This window comes from Garra rufa, chromosome 2, assembly GCF_049309525.1.
Source record: "Garra rufa chromosome 2, GarRuf1.0, whole genome shotgun sequence".
NCBI lineage: Eukaryota > Metazoa > Chordata > Actinopteri > Cypriniformes > Cyprinidae > Garra > Garra rufa.
Window position 1 is genome coordinate 10,330,490 of NC_133362.1, and position 19,635 is coordinate 10,350,124.

General features: G+C 36.2%; 2 protein-coding genes across 3 annotated transcripts in view; one reads left to right on the forward strand and one right to left on the reverse strand.

Annotated features, from left to right (window-relative positions):
* The first annotated feature begins 963 nt into the window (after positions 1 to 963).
* Positions 964 to 10,425, forward strand: eif3s6ip (eukaryotic translation initiation factor 3, subunit 6 interacting protein). 2 transcript variants are annotated; one of them, XM_073834858.1, is made up of 15 exons: positions 964 to 1,077; positions 1,259 to 1,304; positions 2,710 to 2,923; positions 3,004 to 3,083; positions 3,185 to 3,246; positions 3,389 to 3,458; positions 5,392 to 5,465; positions 5,642 to 5,813; positions 5,900 to 6,054; positions 6,174 to 6,344; positions 6,441 to 6,574; positions 7,101 to 7,274; positions 8,507 to 8,696; positions 9,077 to 9,157; positions 10,096 to 10,425. In XM_073834858.1, exons 1-15 carry the CDS (start codon positions 1,063 to 1,065, stop codon positions 10,171 to 10,173), a joined length of 1,716 nt encoding a protein of 571 aa, XP_073690959.1. In that variant the 5' UTR covers positions 964 to 1,062; the 3' UTR covers positions 10,174 to 10,425. The 2 variants fall into 2 exon arrangements, with proteins under 2 accessions (XP_073690959.1, XP_073690960.1); XM_073834859.1 differs by having other exon boundaries at positions 968 to 1,077; positions 1,262 to 1,304.
* Positions 10,426 to 11,524: 1,099 nt separating this feature from the next.
* Positions 11,525 to 19,635, reverse strand: part of cdh23 (cadherin-related 23) — a 317,998-nt gene continuing 309,887 nt past the window's right edge. The window contains exons 60-68 of the mRNA XM_073834861.1: positions 18,561 to 18,658; positions 18,273 to 18,393; positions 18,109 to 18,188; positions 17,896 to 17,936; positions 17,699 to 17,759; positions 17,451 to 17,580; positions 17,204 to 17,326; positions 16,332 to 16,442; positions 11,525 to 14,969 (exon numbers count right to left, since the gene is read on the reverse strand). Coding sequence (XP_073690962.1) covers positions 14,631 to 14,969; positions 16,332 to 16,442; positions 17,204 to 17,326; positions 17,451 to 17,580; positions 17,699 to 17,759; positions 17,896 to 17,936; positions 18,109 to 18,188; positions 18,273 to 18,393; positions 18,561 to 18,658 — 1,104 coding nt within the window. The 3' untranslated portion in view covers positions 11,525 to 14,630. The remainder of the gene's footprint in view (positions 14,970 to 16,331; positions 16,443 to 17,203; positions 17,327 to 17,450; positions 17,581 to 17,698; positions 17,760 to 17,895; positions 17,937 to 18,108; positions 18,189 to 18,272; positions 18,394 to 18,560; positions 18,659 to 19,635) is intronic.

The following is a 19,635-nucleotide window of genomic DNA, read 5'->3' on the forward strand; positions in this document are numbered from 1 at the left end:
TTAGTGCATTTGATGTTGTAAAAATACCACATTTATTTTAGTATATTTAATACATTTTATTTTAGTGCACGAGTTGTCTTAGAACTTTTGATGTACTAAAATACTACATTTACTGTAGTATATTTAATACATTTTATTTTAGTGCACAAGTTATCTTAGTACGTTTGATGCACTAAAAATACTAAATTTATTTGAGTATATTTAATACATTTTATTTTAGTACATGAGTTGTTTTAGTAAATTTGATGTACAAAAATACTACATTTATTTTAGTATATTTAATACATTTTGTTTTAGTACACAAGGTATTTTAGAGCATTTGATGTACTAAAAATACAAAATGTGTTTTAGTATATTTAATACATTTTATTTTAGTACACCAGTTATTTTATTATGATGTATACTAAAAACACTACATACATTTTAAAATGTATTTATTACATTTTATTTTAGTTATCTTAGTACATTGATGTACAGACAATATATTTATTTTATTATATTTTATACATTTTATTTTAGTAAACGATTTGGTGTACTAAAATACTACATTTATTTTAGTATATTTAATACATTTTATTTTAGTACATGAGATAGCTTAGTCAATGTGATGTACTACTAAAACTAAAACTAAAACTGAAATAAAAAGTAGGCCTATTCAAAACTATATAGACAAAAAACATAAACATAAAAAAATGATAAAAATGACAATAACACACAAAACACTAAAAAAAGAAACAAATATAAATAAAAAAAAACTTATCTGAATTTAAAAAAAATTAAAATGGGATCAAATCATTAATCATTAATAATATCCTTTTTTTTTTAAGTGTTTGAAAGTGTTTGTTTTGCATCTGCATTAAGTCTTATTAAGTAATAGTATAGGTACGATTCCGCCACTGGCCCACAATGCCTTGTGCGCTTCGACTGCGTCACCGGAAGTATGTGCAGTGGACTTCCTCTCTCTCCTCCGCGCGTGCTTTGCGGCAGCAGTGGGGTATGTTAAAGGTTTAAACACGGATTAAACACCAACTACAGGAAGATAAACATATTATATCCTACAGGATGGAAGATGAAGAGGTGAGTGCGCTTGAATGTAGAAACACGAGAGCGTATGTAAGCGATTGAGGCGTGTAGCGTGTGTTGATGTTAATCAATTAAGCATCACGATAAGACTGCATTTTCATTCCCTTTGTTAAACTCATCTAGCATTTTAATGTTAATATGCCGGACTTACCATTGTAAAATGTCTTTTTATTAGCAGTATGACCCGTATACCTACCCCAGTGATTATGACTATCACACCGGTAAGTAACGTTATATGCTTAGACAGAATGACAGATGATTATTTTTGTTGAGGTCAAAAGTTTACAAACACCTTGCAGAATCTGCTGTCAACATAACAGGGATCATATAAAATGCATGTTTTTTTCATTTAGTTCCGACCTGAATTAGATATTTTACATAAAAGACGTGACACATAGTCCTCAAAAGAAAATAGTGTATACAAATGGCCCCGTTCACAAGTTTACATACACTTGATTCTTAGTACTGTGTTGTTACCTGAATGATCCACAGCAGTTTTTTTTGTTTGTGTGTTTTGTTTGTTTAGTGATAGTTGTTCACGAGTCTCTTTTTGTCCTGAACAGTTAAACTGCCTGCTGCTCTTCAGAAAAATCCCACAAATTCTGTGGTTTTTCAGCATTTTTGTGTATTTGAACCCTTTCCAACAATGACTATGATTTTTAGATCCATCTTTTCACACTGAGGACAACTGAGGGACTCATGCAACTATTACAGAAGGTTCAAACACTCACTGATGCTTCAGATGGAAACACGATGCATTAAGAGCCAGGGGGTGTAAACTTTTGAATAGAATAAATATGTGTACACTTTTCTTATTTTGCCTAAATATCTTTTTTTCCCCAATCAATATTGCCCTTCAGAAGTTACAGAATACTTACATGTTTACCAGAAGACAAAATGAGTTACATTTACTCTGATCTTCAAATTCAAAAAGTTTTTACCCCTGCCTCTTAATGCATTGCATGCCGTCTGGAGCATCAGTGAGTGTTTGAACATCTGTAATAGTTGCATATGAACTCTTCAGTTGTCCTCAGTGTGAAAAGATGGATCTCAAAATCATTCAGTCATTGTTGGAAAGGGTTCAAAAATGCTAAAAAAAAAAACAAAACACAGAATTTGTGGGACCTGAAGGATTTTTCTAAAGAATAGCAGGCAGTTTAACTGTTCAGGACAAACTAGGGACTTACGAACAACTATAACTAAAAACACACAGCTGTGGTTCATTCAGGTAACAGCACAGTATTAAGAATCAAGTGTATGTAAACTTTTGAACAGGGCCGTTTTTATAAATTCAACTATTATTTTCTCTTGTGGACGATACATAAACATCTTTTACTTTTTTACTAAATAAAAAAAGCACATGCATTTTGTATATTCCCTCTTATTTTGGTAAAATAATTAACAGTTTGCAGATTATTAAAGGTGTATGTAAACTTTTGACCTCAATTGTATACGTTACACTATATACAGTCACATATATATATATATATATATACGCACACATTAGTCAAAGAGTTTTGTGTCATCCTAATAAAGCTTCTGAATAAATTGCATAGCTTCTAGACAGATCAGTGAATAGATAACATACTATTAAGGTGTACTATTAAAAGCGTATGTGTTATGCAGGCGACCCTAAAGCTGATCTGGCGTATGAACGTCAGTATGAGCACCAGCAGACGTATCATGTGATCCCTGAGGTCATCAAGAACTTCCTGCAGTATTTTCATAAAACCATCTCAGACCTGATCGATCAGAAGGTTTACGAGCTGCAGGCCAACCGTGTGTCCAGCGAGAGCATTGAGCAGAAGATCTACGAGATCCAGGATGTTTATGAGAACAGGTGTGCAGCCATACAATTATAGACTGGTTGTTCTGTTGTATAGAAATGTTGATATATCTTCATCTTTTATTTCATTTCAGCTGGAACAAGCTGACAGAGCGCTTCTTTAAGACGTCTCCATGGCCGGAGGCAGAAGCCATCGCTTCCCTGGTTGGAAATGGTGAGTGAATCTGATTTTTGCTTCATTCAGGTATCAGAAGATATTAATGATATTTTCTTTGCTGATATCATTGGCATATTGTTTTGTTTTGTCTGTTACAGATGCAGTTTTCTTGATCCTCTACAAGGAGCTGTACTACAGGCACATCTACGCCAAAGTCAGCGTGAGTGTGTTGACTCATCTGTCTCATTAAATGATAATGATATAGTTTTAGCCCCCTAGATGAATTGTCAGCTCTTGCCTGATGTGAAGAGCAGTCATGTGTCTGTCATGCCTGTCCTAATGAGTTGTCTTCTCATCTGCAGGGAGGTCCAACTCTTGACCAGAGGTTTGAGTCCTACTACAATTACTGCAACCTCTTCAACTACATCCTCAGTGAGTGCAAACTCATTAACATGTAATGGAATTGAATTTGGCATTATTTATAATGTTAAGATCTATAGACAATATGTGACCCTGGACCACAAAACCAGTCTTAAGTCGCTGGGGTATATTTGTAGCAATAGCCAAAAATACATAGTATGGGTCGAAATTATTGATTTTTCTTTTATGCCAAAAATCATTAGGAAATTAAGTAAAGATCATGTTCCATGAAGATTTTTTGTAAAATTCCTACTGTAAACCTATCAAAATGTAATTTTTGATTAGTAATATGCATTGTTAAGAACTTAACTTGGACAACTTTAAAGGTGATTTTCTCAGTATTTTGATTTTTTGCACCCTCAGATTCCAGATTTTCAAATAGATGTATCTCGGCCAAATATTGTCCTATCCTAACAAACCATACATCAATAGAAAGCTTATTTGTTGAGCTTTCATATGATGTATTTATCTCAGTTTTGTAAAATTTAACCTTATGACTGGTTTTGTGGTCCAGGGTCTCATATATCTTCCTACTTGGGCAATATTTTACAATTGAATAATTTTATTATAATAACGAATTCATCGTTACTTATAGTATTTTTATACTTATTTTAAACACATACTGTCATATAGTGTATATTTGTAACCAGTACGATTTTTGATGTTTTTAAAAGAAGCGTCTTCAGCTCTTAGAGCCTGAATTTCTTTCATCCAAAATACAGCAAAAGCAGTACTATTGTGAAATATTTTTACTATTTAAAATAACTGCTTTCTTTTTGAATATATTTTAAAATGTAATGTATTCTTGTGATGCAAAGCAAAATTTTCAGCATCATTACTCCAATCATCAGTGTCACATGATCCTTCAGAAATCATTGTAATATGCTGATTTGCTGTTTAACAAACATTTAAAAAATAATACTTTTATTTAGCAAGGGTGCTTTAAATTTTTAAAAAATGAGGATAAAGACATTTATAATATTATACCAGATTTTGATTTCAGATAAATGCTGTTCTTTTGAACTTTCTATTCATCAAAGAAACCTGAAAAAAAATATGCTCAGCTGTTTTCAACATAATAATAATAATAATAATAATAATAATAACAAATCAGAATATTAGAATGATTTCTGTAGGATTGTGTGGAGTAATTATGCTAAAATTCAGCTTTGAAATCCCAAGAATAAATTACGTTTTAAAATGCATTCAAATAGAAAACATATTTTAAATAATAAAATTATTTCACAATGGTTTGCTGTACTTTGGATCAAATAAATGAAGGCTTGGTGAGCAAAAGAAATCTTACTGTCCAAAAACATGACTGGCAGTGTATATACAATTTTTTTGTATGGAATACTGTTAAAAATGTGTTTTTTTTTTTTTTTTTTTTTTTTTTTTAAGACAATGTTTTTGTTTTGTTTTTTCTTCAAGGGCACATTAAATTGATATAGTAAGAGTAAATGCATTTATAATGTTACAAAAGATGTATTTATTTATTTATTTTTTACTATTTTGTTAATTAAAGAATCCTTGAATAATTTAACAGATTCCACAAAAATAGCACCAGGGCTGTTTTCAACATTGATAATAATAAATGTTTTTGGAGAAACAAATCAGCATATTAGAACAATTTCTGAAGTGAATGTGACACTGAAGTAATGGATCCTGAAAATTCAGCATTGCATCACAGAAATAAATTACATTTTAAAATATATTACAGTAGAAAACAGTTCTTTTGAATTGTAATAATATTTCACAGTATTAATGTTTTTGATCAAATAAGTGTATCCCTGGTCATAAGAAAATGTACTGACCCCAACCTTGAAATTATTTTGAATATTGTCAAAAGGTTTTTGTGTTTAGATTCCACAGTCCATTTAAATATTCAATTTAAATGAGTTTGATGGGTTTACAGCAGCACATTTAATGTTTTTAATGTTGTCAGATGCTGATGGACCTGCACCTCTGGAGCTTCCTAACCAGTGGCTGTGGGACATCATCGATGAGTTCATTTACCAGGTAAGTGCAAACAGTCTGGTTAGTTGAGGAGACTCTTCATAAGTTCTCTTATTCTGTGTTCCTGATGTGTTCATGTAAAAGTGAAAACATTTATTGATCCATCTTATCATTTCAAATGAAATGAGCCAGTTTAGCAGAATCTAACTAGTGCTGAATTCTCTCTCTCCGTTCTGCAGTTCCAGTCGTTCAGTCAGTATCGCTGTAAGACGGCCAAGAAGTCAGAGGAGGAGATCGAGTTTCTGAGGAACAATCCCAAGATCTGGAACGTTCACAGCGTGCTGAATGTCCTTCACTCACTGGTGGACAAGAGCAACATCAACCGTCAGCTGGAGGTGTACACCAGTGGAGGTGAAAGACATCAACCAGCCCTCATGCCCTGACTTTCCTGTTTATCTAATTCAGACGTCAGTATGACACTGCTGTTTGTGTCACAGGTGACCCAGAGTCCGTGGCTGGAGAATATGGCCGTCATTCTCTCTATAAGATGTTGGGTTATTTCAGTCTGGTGGGATTGCTGAGGCTTCACTCTCTGTTGGGCGATTACTATCAGGCCATCAAAGTCCTGGAGAACATCGAGCTCAACAAGAAGGTAATAACATATCAGCTATTGTTACTGAGTACTCTTGTCTCAAGACAAAAAAAGGTTGCATTTTTGTGGCAGCATGCTAACATAGGTCATCAAATCAAATCTGGTTATGCGTGTTTCAGAGCATGTATTCACGTGTGCCCGAGTGTCAGATCACAACCTATTACTACGTGGGTTTTGCGTATCTGATGATGAGACGCTATCAGGACGCCATTCGCGTCTTCGCCAACATCCTGCTGTACATCCAGAGGACCAGAAACATGTTCCAGAGAACCACCTACAAATATGAGATGGTCAGTGCATTTAAATGAAGTGTTTGTCTTGGTAATTAAGTGTTTGGCTTTAATTAATTGTGTAATGCTTCATCTAAAATTTTGTGTGATGTTCAGATTAATAAACAGAACGAGCAGATGCACGGGCTGCTGGCCATCGCCCTCACCATGTACCCCATGCGCATTGATGAGAGCATCCACACACAGCTGCGCGAGAAATATGGAGACAAGATGCTCCGCATGCAGAAAGGGTGAGAACACGCACACTATGCACTGAAGTTATATATGCATGCACTGTCACACAAACGTTTGGGGATGGTAACCCTTGCTGACTTAATGTGTTTAATGTCTTTCGAAAAAAAGAAAAAACTTACAGACCCCAAACGTTTTGATCAGAGTATACAGTTAAATTATAATACATCATATGTGACCCTGGACCACAAAACCAGTCTTAAGTCGCTGGGGTATATTTGTAGCAATAGCCAAAAATGCATTGTATGGGTCAAAATGATTGATTTTTCTTTTATGCCAAAAATCATTAGGAAATTAAGTAAAGATCATGTTCCATGAAGATTTTTTGTAAAATTCCTACTATAAATATATCAAAATGTAATTTTTGATTTGTAATATGCATTAAGAACTTAATTTGGAGAACTTTAAAGGTGGTTTTCTCAGTATTTTGATTTTTTTTGCACCCTCAGATTCCAGATTTTTTTAATTGAAAAAACAAAAATCTTACTGATCCCAAACATTTTTTTTATTATTTCTCTTTTTCAGAGATCTTCAGGTGTTTGAGGAGTTGTTCAGCTTTGCCTGCCCTAAGTTCCTGTCACCTGTAGTTCCAAACTATGATAACGTTCATCCAAATTACCACAAAGAACCATTCCAGCAGCAGCTCAAGGTGTTTGCAGAGGAGGTGCAGCAGCAGGCACAACTCTCCACCATCCGCAGGTACAACACCAGCTTATTCTTATTGAGAACAGTTCTGTCTCAGGTGATTGGAAGAACAAGCCTTGTATGGTGTGTGTAATGAGCAAATAGCAATCATTCTCATTGCTAGAGCTGGTTAAGGAATTATTGGGTATTCAAACTTGCGATACTTTAATGTTCTTTTTATTGAACCAGTTGGATTCATGATATTATATTGGTATTAAAGGATTAGTTCACTTCAAGAATAATTTACTCACCCCCGTGTAATCCAAGATGTTCATGTCTTCCTTTCTGTATTTGAAAAGAAATTAATGTTTTTAAGGAAAACATTCCAGGATTTTTACAGTGGACTTCAATGGGGATCAACAGGTTGAAGGTCCAAATTGCAGTTTCAGTGCAGCTTCAAAGGGCTCTACATGCTCCCAGCTGAGGAATAAGGGTCTCATCTAGTGAAAAGATTGGTCATTTTCTCAAAAGAAAAACCAAACAAATTTATATACATTTGAACTGTAAATAAATGCTCATCTTGTACTAGCTCGACCTCATGCATTACAAAGTCATGTTGGAAAGGTCACACGTGAAGTAGACGGAAAAATAGGAGAAAATAAAATGCTGTTTTTCGCCGTACCCTACCTTTTTTGAATCAAGGTACACAGATGAAAAACTAACCACACATGACCTTTCAAATGTGATTAGGTAATATGTGAAGTTGCACATGTGCATCGCAGAGTTAGTACAAGATGATCATTTGTGGATAAAATGTATATAATTTTTTTTTTTTTTTTTACACAAAATGAATGATTGTTTTGCTAGATAAGACCCTTTTTCCTCGGTTAGGATCATGTGGAGCCCTTTGAAGCTGCATTGAAACTGCAATTTGGGCCTTTGAAAGTCCACTATATGGAGAAAAATCCTGGAATGTTTTCCTCAAAGACATAATTTCTTTTTGACTGAAGAAAGAAAGACAAACATCTTAAATGACATGGGGGCAAATTCCGGATTTTTTATTTATTTTGGAAGTGAACTAATCCTTTAAAATTGTTAGTCTTCCTTAAGTAAAATAAAAGTGGAAAGCATTCTTCAAACTGTAAAAATCTAGTTTAATTTTTTAAACAACTTAGAAACGGCTCTTTTTAATCATATTGTTTAGCTCTACTTGCTGCTGAATATTCTATTCTCACAACATGTGTAGAAGCATTGGTTATTATATGAGCTTTGAAATGTCCTCTTCTGACCCCATGTGTCTTTCTCAGTTTCCTGAAGCTCTACACCACAATGCCTGTTGCCAAACTGGCTGGATTTCTGGACATGTCCGAGCAGGAGTTTCGCATTCAGCTGCTGGTCTTCAAACACAAGATGAAGAACCTGGTGTGGACCAGCGGCATCTCTGCTCTGGACGGAGAGTTTCAGTCTGCCTCAGAGGTCGACTTCTACATCGACAAGGTGTGTGTGTGTGTGTTGACTTTCTGTTTTTAAACTAAAACTTGAAATTGAACACTTATTTATGAGGTTAAATATCCACCTTATTTTTTTCATAAGAGTGGGCCATTTGTAAATTTAATGTGTATGGCTATTTTTAGCTGTACAAAACGGCATATTTTGCCGTTTTATACTGCAAACTTGTATATCTTACCATATTATTTTTATGTAATGTCTTAATTATGAATATGGTGGTTTTACTGTTTACTGCACCTTGTTGTTCTTCGCGTTATTTCCCTACATCAGCTTATGAACCCCATACCCCATTCATCCCAGTTGCCTGCTTATCTAATATATAACACTGTGAGTCACACTAAAAATGATTTTAATTTGTCTTCCTTCAGGATATGATTCATATTGCAGACACCAAGGTTGCCCGGCGCTATGGAGATTTCTTTATCCGACAGATCCACAAGTTCGAGGAGGTATGTGCTCTTGAATGATTTCAACATTTACATGCGTAATATGCAGATATTAGGGCAAAATGGCTGAAAAACTAAATTCAAATTTTGTACTTAAATATGATCAAAATTCGAATTATATTCAGATTTAAAATGCATAATTTCAGCTGGGGTGAAAAAAAGCTTTTGGCTTCTCTTTTGGCCACAAAAGGGCGCATCGAGCAAAATATTACTAATGTATGTATATTGAAAAAACAATACTATCTGTGAAAAAGGTGCATAATGTTTAAAATAAACCAATTATAATTAAGTTGCTTAAACAACTATAAACAACAGCATCATGTCTGTCAACGGACAGAAAGCCACTCGGCACATAGTACTTTTTTAATTTAAAAACTTGAGATGCAGTGGGATGGGATGGGGGGGGGGGGGGGGGACTGGCATAAAGTCTCAGTTTTTTCAAAGTTGAACTTGCATTCATTTTACACGGCTTTCTAAACATGCATCTGTCTTGTGCGAGACGCAAGTGCAACGCTGATAGATGTCCCTCTAGAAAATGCGTGAAATAATGCATTCTGTGTGAACAGCTTAGTTTCGAACAAGATGTTCTCCACATGGCTATTCTCTTTTTCTGCAATTTTTAAATGAACAATGCACCAGATCTAGGGGCTTTAACTGGATAGGCTAATAAAACCATAATGCGACGACAATTACATCGTCATTGCATCTTGTGTGCCTCTGATAAGGCTGCCTCCTTAAAGCACTCCCAAAATTTGAATACAATGTTTTTGCATTTGAATTTCGACTTTGAATTTTAAATATTAATCTAATTAAAAAAAAAATTTTTTTTTTTTTTGTCAGACTTAATAGATATTCTGTACATTCCTATACATTTATTTCCTAGCTAAATTAGTTCTTGGATCTCTGCCATATTTTGATTGTACATCTTTAATCTTTTCTAGCTTAACCGAACACTGAAGAAAATGCCTCTCACCAGTGCCGCCTCAACTTCGAGCAACGCCGCAGCACGTGCCACATAATGCAGGTCCCACCAGAATAACCAATCAAAACCTATTTTGATATGCCTGTGATATCCACCATTCAGAGGCCAACCTAGACTTCTCAACCAATCAGGAACCACCTCTGATACAGTCGTACTAATCATAGGCCATTTCTGAATTATAATGTAGCCCCATTCAGTTCATTTAACTGGCTTGCACTGCTCTGTCAAAAACAGAACTAATGGAAGTCTTTTTTTCTAAGTCAATAAAGTTTGATGTGGCTGAACTATAGTTTGGAGTCTTTAAGTTTACTTCTTAAATATAATGGGCCTGAAACAAAGTTCCTTAGTTACTGGCATGATTTACCGCATTGAATTCAATGACAATTTTCATAATGTTTCTGTGACGCTTAGGTTTTTCATAAATGTGACCCTGGACCACAAAACCAGTCTTAAGTCACACGGGTATATTTGTAGCAATAGCCAACAATGTGTTGTACGGGTCAAAGTTAACAAATTTTCTTTTATGCCAAAATCATTCGGATATTAGGTAAAGATCATGTTCCATTAAGATATTTTGTAAATTTCCTATCATAAGTGTATCAACTTAATTTGGACAACTTTAAAGGCAATTTTCTCTATTTTGATTTTTTTTTTTGCACCCTCAGATAATTGTATCTCATCCAAATTGTCTATCGTCGCATGAAAGCTGAATAAGCTTTCCATTGATGTGTTAATCTCAATTTCATAAAATTGGTTTTGTGGTCCATGGTCACAAATGAGACTCAAAGCCAGTGTTTCTCAACCCTGGTCTTGGGCGTCCCACAATACTGCACATTTTGTATGTGTTCCTTATCTGACACACCTATTTCAGGTCCTGGAGATGTTTTCTAATGAGCCGATGAGTGCCATCAGGTGTGCTTGATTAGGGAGACACCCAAAATGTGCAGTGCTGGGGGCCCCCAGGACCAGGGTTGAGAAACACTGCTCTAAGCGTTTGTAAATTTATTTACAAGTATGAAGATCTACTTTTCTACTACCATGCATGCCACTAGGTGGCAGAAGGATCTTTGCATTTAAAACAATACAAAACTACATTTTCCTTTTCTATTGATTTTGGACTTTGGGCTCACAATATAATACAAAAATACCTTGCTCTTTAATGGCAGCATTTTTTTATTCGTGTCTGGATTGTTTAATTGAAATTCTGTTTCATTTTATTATGCTATTCAATAAGTACTAGGACTTTTGAGGGATTTTATTATCTGTGTCAGTGCAGTGTACATGTATCATCGCTTTAATATCCTGCTGCTGGGCTTCAATACATAGAGGAATGCTGTTTTGGTCAATATTTTATCATCTTCAGGACCTTAAGGCAAAACCGTTGCATATTTCCTTTATTCAAACAGGATCCACAAAGATTTTCCATCTACAGCTTTAACGCTGGTGACCAGACAATAATGGAAAAAAAAAGTTTACAAAAAAGGGGGATATAAAAATAATGCCTCACAACACACACCATTCAAATAAAGTATAAAATGTTGAAAAATAAATACAATTAAATACAACCACTTATACTCAACTCTGTTTGGTAGGTCAGCATTTTTCTTTTCCAAAAATATCTTTTGTAATGTTTATTTTTATATATCAAAAAAGTAAAGGAAAATAAAAGACATGGTATTTCCCCCCCTCTTAGGTGGCAGTGTTCAGTCAATGAACCATAATAGCTTGACTTTATATTTTATGTTGACTTTTTCTTTTTTAGAGTTCAATTTGAGTTATGGCATCGCATGAACCTTTCAAGCACTAGTTTCACTGCCTTTTTTTATTAAAACACATGAGACACACACAAGTCCCTCAGTTCAAGCAAAAATGAAATGTCTTGTTAGTTGACCAGACAAACCTCTGGCCTCAGTAAGTTCAGTGGAAACAGTGTTTGGTCTGCTGACTGGCTTTCCTCATTGGTCCATGGAATAGCTTTTTGTCCATTTTCTGCAGTCTTCCACTTTTTTTTTTTGAAGAGTTCAAGTCATTTTTGTAATGTCTTAAATCGCACTATAAAGACACCGGCACAGAGCAGCTTGCAGTACAGTCTATTTTTTGTGGTAGTTTCTTTATATCAGATGGGCTTTTCACACTTACCTGTTAACCCAGGGTTTTAAATAAAGAAATAATTTATTGCACGTTTTCATATTGTTAATTATTTGGATACAAAAACATTACATTATTCAGCTTTGTCAGCTATTCACAGTCCACACCATTGTTAAACACTGACTTAAAGTTCCTATTTTTTTTTTTTTTCTTTCCTAAAAATTGATTCAATACTCCATTTCAATCAAACTTAATGTACCTTCTGAGTCCGCTGCATCACATCTTAACAGTTCATTCAGAAAATGTCTCAAGATTCCCGTGTTCTGGTCCAATGCGTCGTGCTTAATTTCACGCTCTTTGTCAACTATATGCCAAACGCGTCTGGACCACAATTTCCAAAAACTGACCCTTACGACTGTTTTTTTTTTTTACATCATCATTACTTATATTTTGAAGTATAGGTACGTACCGCAGTAACACTACAAGCTGTAGCAACAGCTAATAGTCAGCCATCTTTTAAGTTGGATTGGGCGAAAAAGATGCAGCAACATCAGCTCAACCAATGGTGTGCGTTTGGGGGCAGGGTTATCAATTTTTCGACCAATGGTAGCCAAAGATACTGTTTGGTACACCAGCATGAAAAATTAGAAACTTTGCAATTGTGATTTGTGAATTAAAACACTAGAGAGAAAAAAAGTATTTAAAAAAAATAATACTGTTTTCTTAATCTCTCCAGTTAACATGTTTTCTATCACTGTTAAACACTGACTATTCTACTAAACATAGCGTAAAAAGATACTTCCTGCAGCCACATGCGGTGCATATTTCATCTACGACAGGTTGTCTGTTGCTAAACTAGTTAACGTTTACTAGCACTGCAGTTTCAATACTCATCATCAATCGGCCATATTGGTGGCGCTGAATGTTAACTATTCCACTCAATCGAACGAAACTTGCATATTTTGGGCTGTACTAATCAGTCTGACCGGGAAAAACATCCGGAGTACTATAGACTGCCAAATTATAACAAATCAAGGAGTGCACAAACTGAACCAGGATTTCCAGGGCAAGAATCTTGGCAACATTCATGTTTGTTCTTATTTCCGGTCAGGTAGGTGAAATATTAGGCTAATAACTTAATACTGCTCGTACGTATATTTTATCACCTATTAACTTTACTTTGTCAAAATATTGCACCCTTTCCTGCTTACCAAGACCTTCGCAATTCGCTTTAACAGCTTCCACACATTTTTTCCGTTTAGACTTAATAAATTAGCAGAATAAAATATTCAGTAGTACATTAACCAGGCAATCCATTCTATTGTTTTCATCGAGTAACGCCAATATGGCTGCCCATCTGGGTATTTGACCAAACCTGTGACTTAAAGGAGAAGTCCGGTGTGATATTGACCTAAAGTGTATTGAATCATGATACCGAGTGTGAACGTACCTTGCATATCTCATCTCGGTTTGTGTCCTGCAGTGCGAAATCTGGGGTTAGTTAGCCGACGCTAACAACAGGTTGTCAATGAGAGTGAATAGGGCATCTCATTGTAGTAGCCATGTAAATAAATCACTGTTTTATGCCATTTAACAAGGTACAAAGTAGCTCCACACTTCATTGGTAGACTTTCAAGGGCCCTGACATTTAAAACGAGACATTGAGAACTCAGAAAAGGTAGTTTATTTACAAGAAGATTTATACAGACAGTACCTGCAAGAAATTTACCGGCCGCCGCCATCTTGAATTTAGTCACGATAAGTCAAGTGACGAGCAGCCCTAGTCACCCTCATTGACAGACTGCAGGACACAAACCGAGATGAGATATGCAAGGTACGTTCACACTCGGTATCATGATTCAATACACTTTAGGTCAAAATCACACCGGACTTCTCCTTTAACATTGCTTACTCTGTTCTAGCCTCAAACCCTAGAGTTACACCCTTTTACAGTTTCCAAGTGTGAAACGTTGCTTAACCCAGGGTTAATCGCGGTGTGAAAAGCCCCATAGATATACTCTCTTAAACAGTTCAAAAAGTTCATTATACACATACATCACCATGTTATTCCCTGGTGTCCCATTGAAATATGAAAAAGTAACTAAATAAAAACTAGTGTCCATATTCGGCCTTCCACTGGTCTGAGAGTGCATTGGTTGCCCATTGTGTAGTTTGAGTGTGTGGTTAAAGTCTCCGTACTCTTGAAATAGCCCTGACAAGATAAGTCGCCCTTGATTTGGACGTTCCAGGTCCACACACACATCATCTACACACCCTTCTCACACCTGGCCCTTACAAACCTGAACTCTTCTCCATGTCGCAGGAAAGAGTTTCCGTTGAACACAGAACCAGGAGTGGCGTGCACTTTTTTTTTTAGTTTTCTCAGACCAGCGAGGCCTCGGCTAGTCATAATTCTGTGATCTCTAACGGACTCTCAGACAGAGTGTCGCTGCCCTTGTTTCTGTGCAAAGGTGTGGATTTTGCAGATTCTGTTCGGGCGTTGCGTTCAGCATACAGTCCGCCGTCTGCGTGCAAGGCTTCAAGGGAGCGTGCCAGAGCCCGCTGGTCATCTTCAGGCAGGCTGTTGAGGTCAGAGGTTAACAGCGTGCCTGTGCTGCCGTGTACCGCGTGCACCCCATCAGGACCTCTGAGCTCGATTGGAAGTTTGTGCTTGAAGCGAAGGGTTCCTCGACCTCCAACACCAACACGCTCGTCGTCATCTTCATCCAGGTCACTTTGGATCAGCTGAGAGAGGAGAACATGGATGAATGAAATGATGCATGATTGAGTGGAAATTATGTAATGATGGATGGATGGTTGGTTGTATGAACGAATGAATGGATGGATAGATGGTTGGTTGGTTGGGTGGGTGGGTGTATGAATGGATGTATGAATGAATGGATGGATGTATGAATGGAAGTATTAAAGGAAGGATAGATGGTTGGTTGTGTGGTGGATAGATGGATGGATGTAGAGTTGGGTTGGTTAGGTGGATGTATAAATGAATGGATAGATGGGTGGGTGGATGGACAATGGATGGATGGATGAATGGATGAATGGATGGATATATGGTTGGTTGGGTAGTTGGACATATTAATGGATAGATGGTTGGTTGGTTGTTTGGTTGGATGGATGGATGTAGAGTTGGTTGGGTGGATGGATGGTTGGTTGGTTGGTTGGATGGATGGATGTAGAGTTGGTTAGGTGGATGGGTGGGTGGGTGGATGGATGAATAAATGAATGGATAGATGGTTGGGTGGGTGGATGGATGTATGATTGAATGGATGGTTGGTTGGATAGTTGGACATGAATGGATGGATGGATGATTGGGTAGATGGATTGATGGATGGTTGGTTGGGTAGATGGATGAATGGTTGGTTGGTTGGGTAGATGGATGGTTGGTTGGTTGGGCAGATGTATTGTTGGTTGTTGGTTGTATGAATGGATGGATAGATTGTTGATTGGTTGGTTTGATAGGTGGGTTGAATGCATTTATAGATTGGTAGATGAATGCATGATGGGTGGATTGAAGAAATAATGATACAGTGATTGAGTGATAGTGTATGGATGGTAGGATGGAGATGTCAAATATGTATGCATGGAATTATGGATTGGTAGATGAAGAGATGGATGCATGATGAATAAAAGGAATGATGGATACAATAACGAATGGATGGATGGAGTGATGAATGGATGCATGGTGGGATAAAATTATCAAAAGATGCAATTGTAGATGCATTGATGAATAAATGGATGCATGATGGTTAGATAGAAAAAAAAGGATAGATGTATGGAATTATAGATTGGCAGACAGATGAATGCAAGACAAGAAAGAAGGAGAAAATACAGATTACCAACACAAAAACTTACAATTTGACAGTTTTAGAGGAAACACCAAGAGAGAGCAGCAAACACATCTGTGAAGCAGCGAAGAGCAGTGAGCAGGCTGTAAAACAGCCTGGGAAACATCAGCAGGGTCAAATAACTCTGGACAGCAGGAGAACCCAGGGTTTCTACTGATAAGACAGGGTGGAGACGTAGTCAGCCAGCAGTGAGAAAGAGGGGTGTAGAGGAAGAACAAACACAGCACCCTGTCACATCTCCCACCTCTGTGACTGATGACTGGTCACCGTGGCTGGTTGACTTGGTGACCAAGCGGGCGGCAAACAGCGTTTTGAGTCTCAGGTAGTCATCCAGAACCACCTTGAGCAGCGAGCCCTGATTGGATGGCAGCAATGGTCATATGGTGTCTGAGCACGATTCTGATATTTTACCTCATTAAGAACATGATATCACTACACAAACTTAGTTTGGAACCCAAAATAATTGAATAAGTCTCGCTTTGGACAAAATAACACAGTAAATGTTGATTCTAAACTGAAAATATATTTAAAATACCTGGACATCAAAACCAGTCATAAGGGTCCATTTTTTTGAAATTGCGAATTAAAGCTGAATAAATAAGTGCTCCATTGATGTATGGTTTGTTAGAATAGGACAATTGAGATACAACTATTAAAAAATCTGGAATCTGAGGGTCCAAAAAATCAAAATACTGCCTTTAAATAGCCTTTAAAGTTGTCCAAGGGAAGTTCCTAGCAATGCTTATTACTAATCAAAAATTACATTTTAATATATTTATTGTAGGAAAATAACAAAATATCTTTATGGAACATGATCTTTACTTGATATCCTAATGATTTTTGGCATAAAAGAAAAATCAATCATTTTGACCTATAGAATGTATTGTTGGCTATTGCTACAAATATACCCAATCTACTTACGACTGGTTTTGTGTTCCAGGGTTAAGTTTGTATTTGTGTCTGGAAATCAGGCCTTAAAAAGTACTGAAGCTCTATGATGATTGCATCTTCTGTCTGTGCTATCAAAAATGTTAACTAGTTTGCCTGTTAATGGTCCCCAACCTTTAACAGGTTTATCAGTAGCTCTGATGTCAGATTTGCAGTAAATGTTCTCACCTTGATGGGCCCCTCTCTCATGATTTGTCCTAGTTTGGCAATATTGTCGTACTCCTGAATAGCAGCTCGTAAATATCGGTCATCCTCTGGTTTAGAGGCCTGAGGCTCCCTTCCAAATGTGCCCTATAGAAGACAAGATATTCATTTAGTGCCCTATAAATCGAAGATAACACTTAAGTACCTCAAGAGAAATAAGAACATTTAGGTGCATATGATGACAATAAATATTAAGTTGTAAATTTTTTACATGTGTGCGAGCCGGGCTGTTCCAGAGGTCAGCGATGTCACTTAAGTCTTCAGGAAGGTCATCCTCATGCTCTGCCTGTGCTGCTAACTCTAGATTTCTGCAGAAAGGATCTAACCACACTGGATTTGCTCTATAAAGCACATGTAGAGAAAGAGAAGCAAGTTTTGTCATGTGTGATTATTTTAGCAGATTATTAACACATATACAAAAAGGCTCATATCAACAACGCCATTGTATCACTTGCTCACCCTTCAAACGAGTACTTGTTTGTGTTGGGCATATCCAGAATATCCATCAACCCCTGATTTCCTGCAGATAGAAAGACAAAAACCAAACATGCTTTTACCGTGAAAGCAAACACAAAGCCATGCTTGTTAAATGTCAACTGTTAGGATTAGTCTCAGCTTCCTCCAATCGGAGGGACGGGACATTCCCAGCAACTTACCTGTGGAGCCAGCGACAATTGCCTTCAGCTTCCTTTTGTGACTATTAAAATCAAGAAACAAAAACTCAGATCTTATAATAGGACCTTAGATATCTGATATTATGCATATAAAAGGAAGTAAGTTAACAAGGCAAGTTACAGAACTGGATTTGATGTGGTTTTTCTTTCGTGAGAAACTAATGCTTCATTTGATTCCCTAATGAAAGTACTCACACTGTGCGGTAATACCAGTTCATCAGGATAAACAACATGGCAGCAAGGAAGAGTAAAACTGCCAAGATGATAATGGCCATCTGAAAGAGATAAATAAGCATTTATGTTGTACCTAACGTGTTCTTAAGAGCAAATACATTGTGTACAAACACACACCCACACACCTGTAAGGTGGTAAGGTCATCAGGTGCACGAGCGGTCACGGCAGGCTGAACATCCAAAACATTGTAGTTTCTAAACAGATTCCTCAACTGCTCCTTGTTTTCATCGATCATCTGAATCACCCTGGAAATCAATTAATCAATTCAGTGAATCAATCAATCATCCTCAATGGATCAAAGCCACTGGATAAGACTACTCCAAGGCAAGAATTCCTCACTATACATGGATGTGTCTTCAACTTAGAAACTTATGTATTGGTCATGTTTTGTATATAACACTATAACACTTACTTTTCCACATCTAGAATACGGTTGGTCTGCTTGTTGACCACATGAATCAGAACATCGGTTTGAGCAAAGTTCACTCTTCCCTTTTTATCTACATGAAACTATGGGGAAGAAATATATGATTCAGTCATTTGCATGGCCATGAACAGGAGAAATACTGGACATACACTACCAGTCAAAAGTTTTTGAACAGGAAGATTTTTAATGTTTTTTAAAGAAGACTCTTGCTCACAGAGCCTGCATTTATTTGATCCAAAGTACAGCAAAAACAGTACAACTGTGAAATAGTTTTACTATTTCAAATAACTGTTTTCTAATTGAATATATTTTAAAAATGTAATTTGTTCTTGCGATCAAAGCTAAATTTTCAGCACATGATCCTTCAGAAATCATTCTATTATGCTGATATGCTGTTCAAGAAACATTTATTATTATTGTTATTATCATGCTTTGAGTCAGCATTATTTTTTGGGGGGGGGAAGAAATTATAGAAATTAATACTTTTATTTAGCAAGGATGCTTCAAATTGACCAAAAGTAATGCTAAAGACATTTATAATGTTACAAAAGATTTCTATTCCAGATAAATGCTATTCTTCTGAACTTTCTATTCATAAAAGAAAACTGAAAACAATTGTACTCAGCTGTTTTCAACATAATAATAATGATAATAATTTTACGAGAGCATTAGAATAATTTCTGAAGGATCATGTGACTGGATTAATGATTCCCAAAATTCAGCTTTCAAGTAGAAAACGGTTATTTTAATTAGTAAAAATATTTCACAATTTTAAAGTTTTTTGCTGTACTGTGCAACTTTGCACAGACAAGGATTGTAATTAATTTCTCATGATATTAACGACATCACAAACACACTATGGCAAAATTGATGCATTGTGAATCGAGAAATGATTCTGCATTGATTTTCTCAACGCATGGTGATTCTCTCTAGAATAGTTTCTGAGCTTAGTTTTTAACAGCAGACGTGCACTGAATGTTTTAGAAACAGTCGCACTCTGCTTGCCTCCAATGCCTTACACACACTTGAACCTAAAAAAATCATTCATACAGTTCGAAAG

Bases quoted from the DNA above. Each gene is read 5' to 3' on its own strand.
- eif3s6ip (XM_073834858.1), top strand. The intron at 2,924-3,003 runs GTGTGCAGCCAT...ATTTCATTTCAG, and splicing joins CAGGATGTTTATGAGAACAG to CTGGAACAAGCTGACAGAGC. The intron at 6,575-7,100 runs GTGAGAACACGC...TCTCTTTTTCAG, and splicing joins ATGCTCCGCATGCAGAAAGG to AGATCTTCAGGTGTTTGAGG.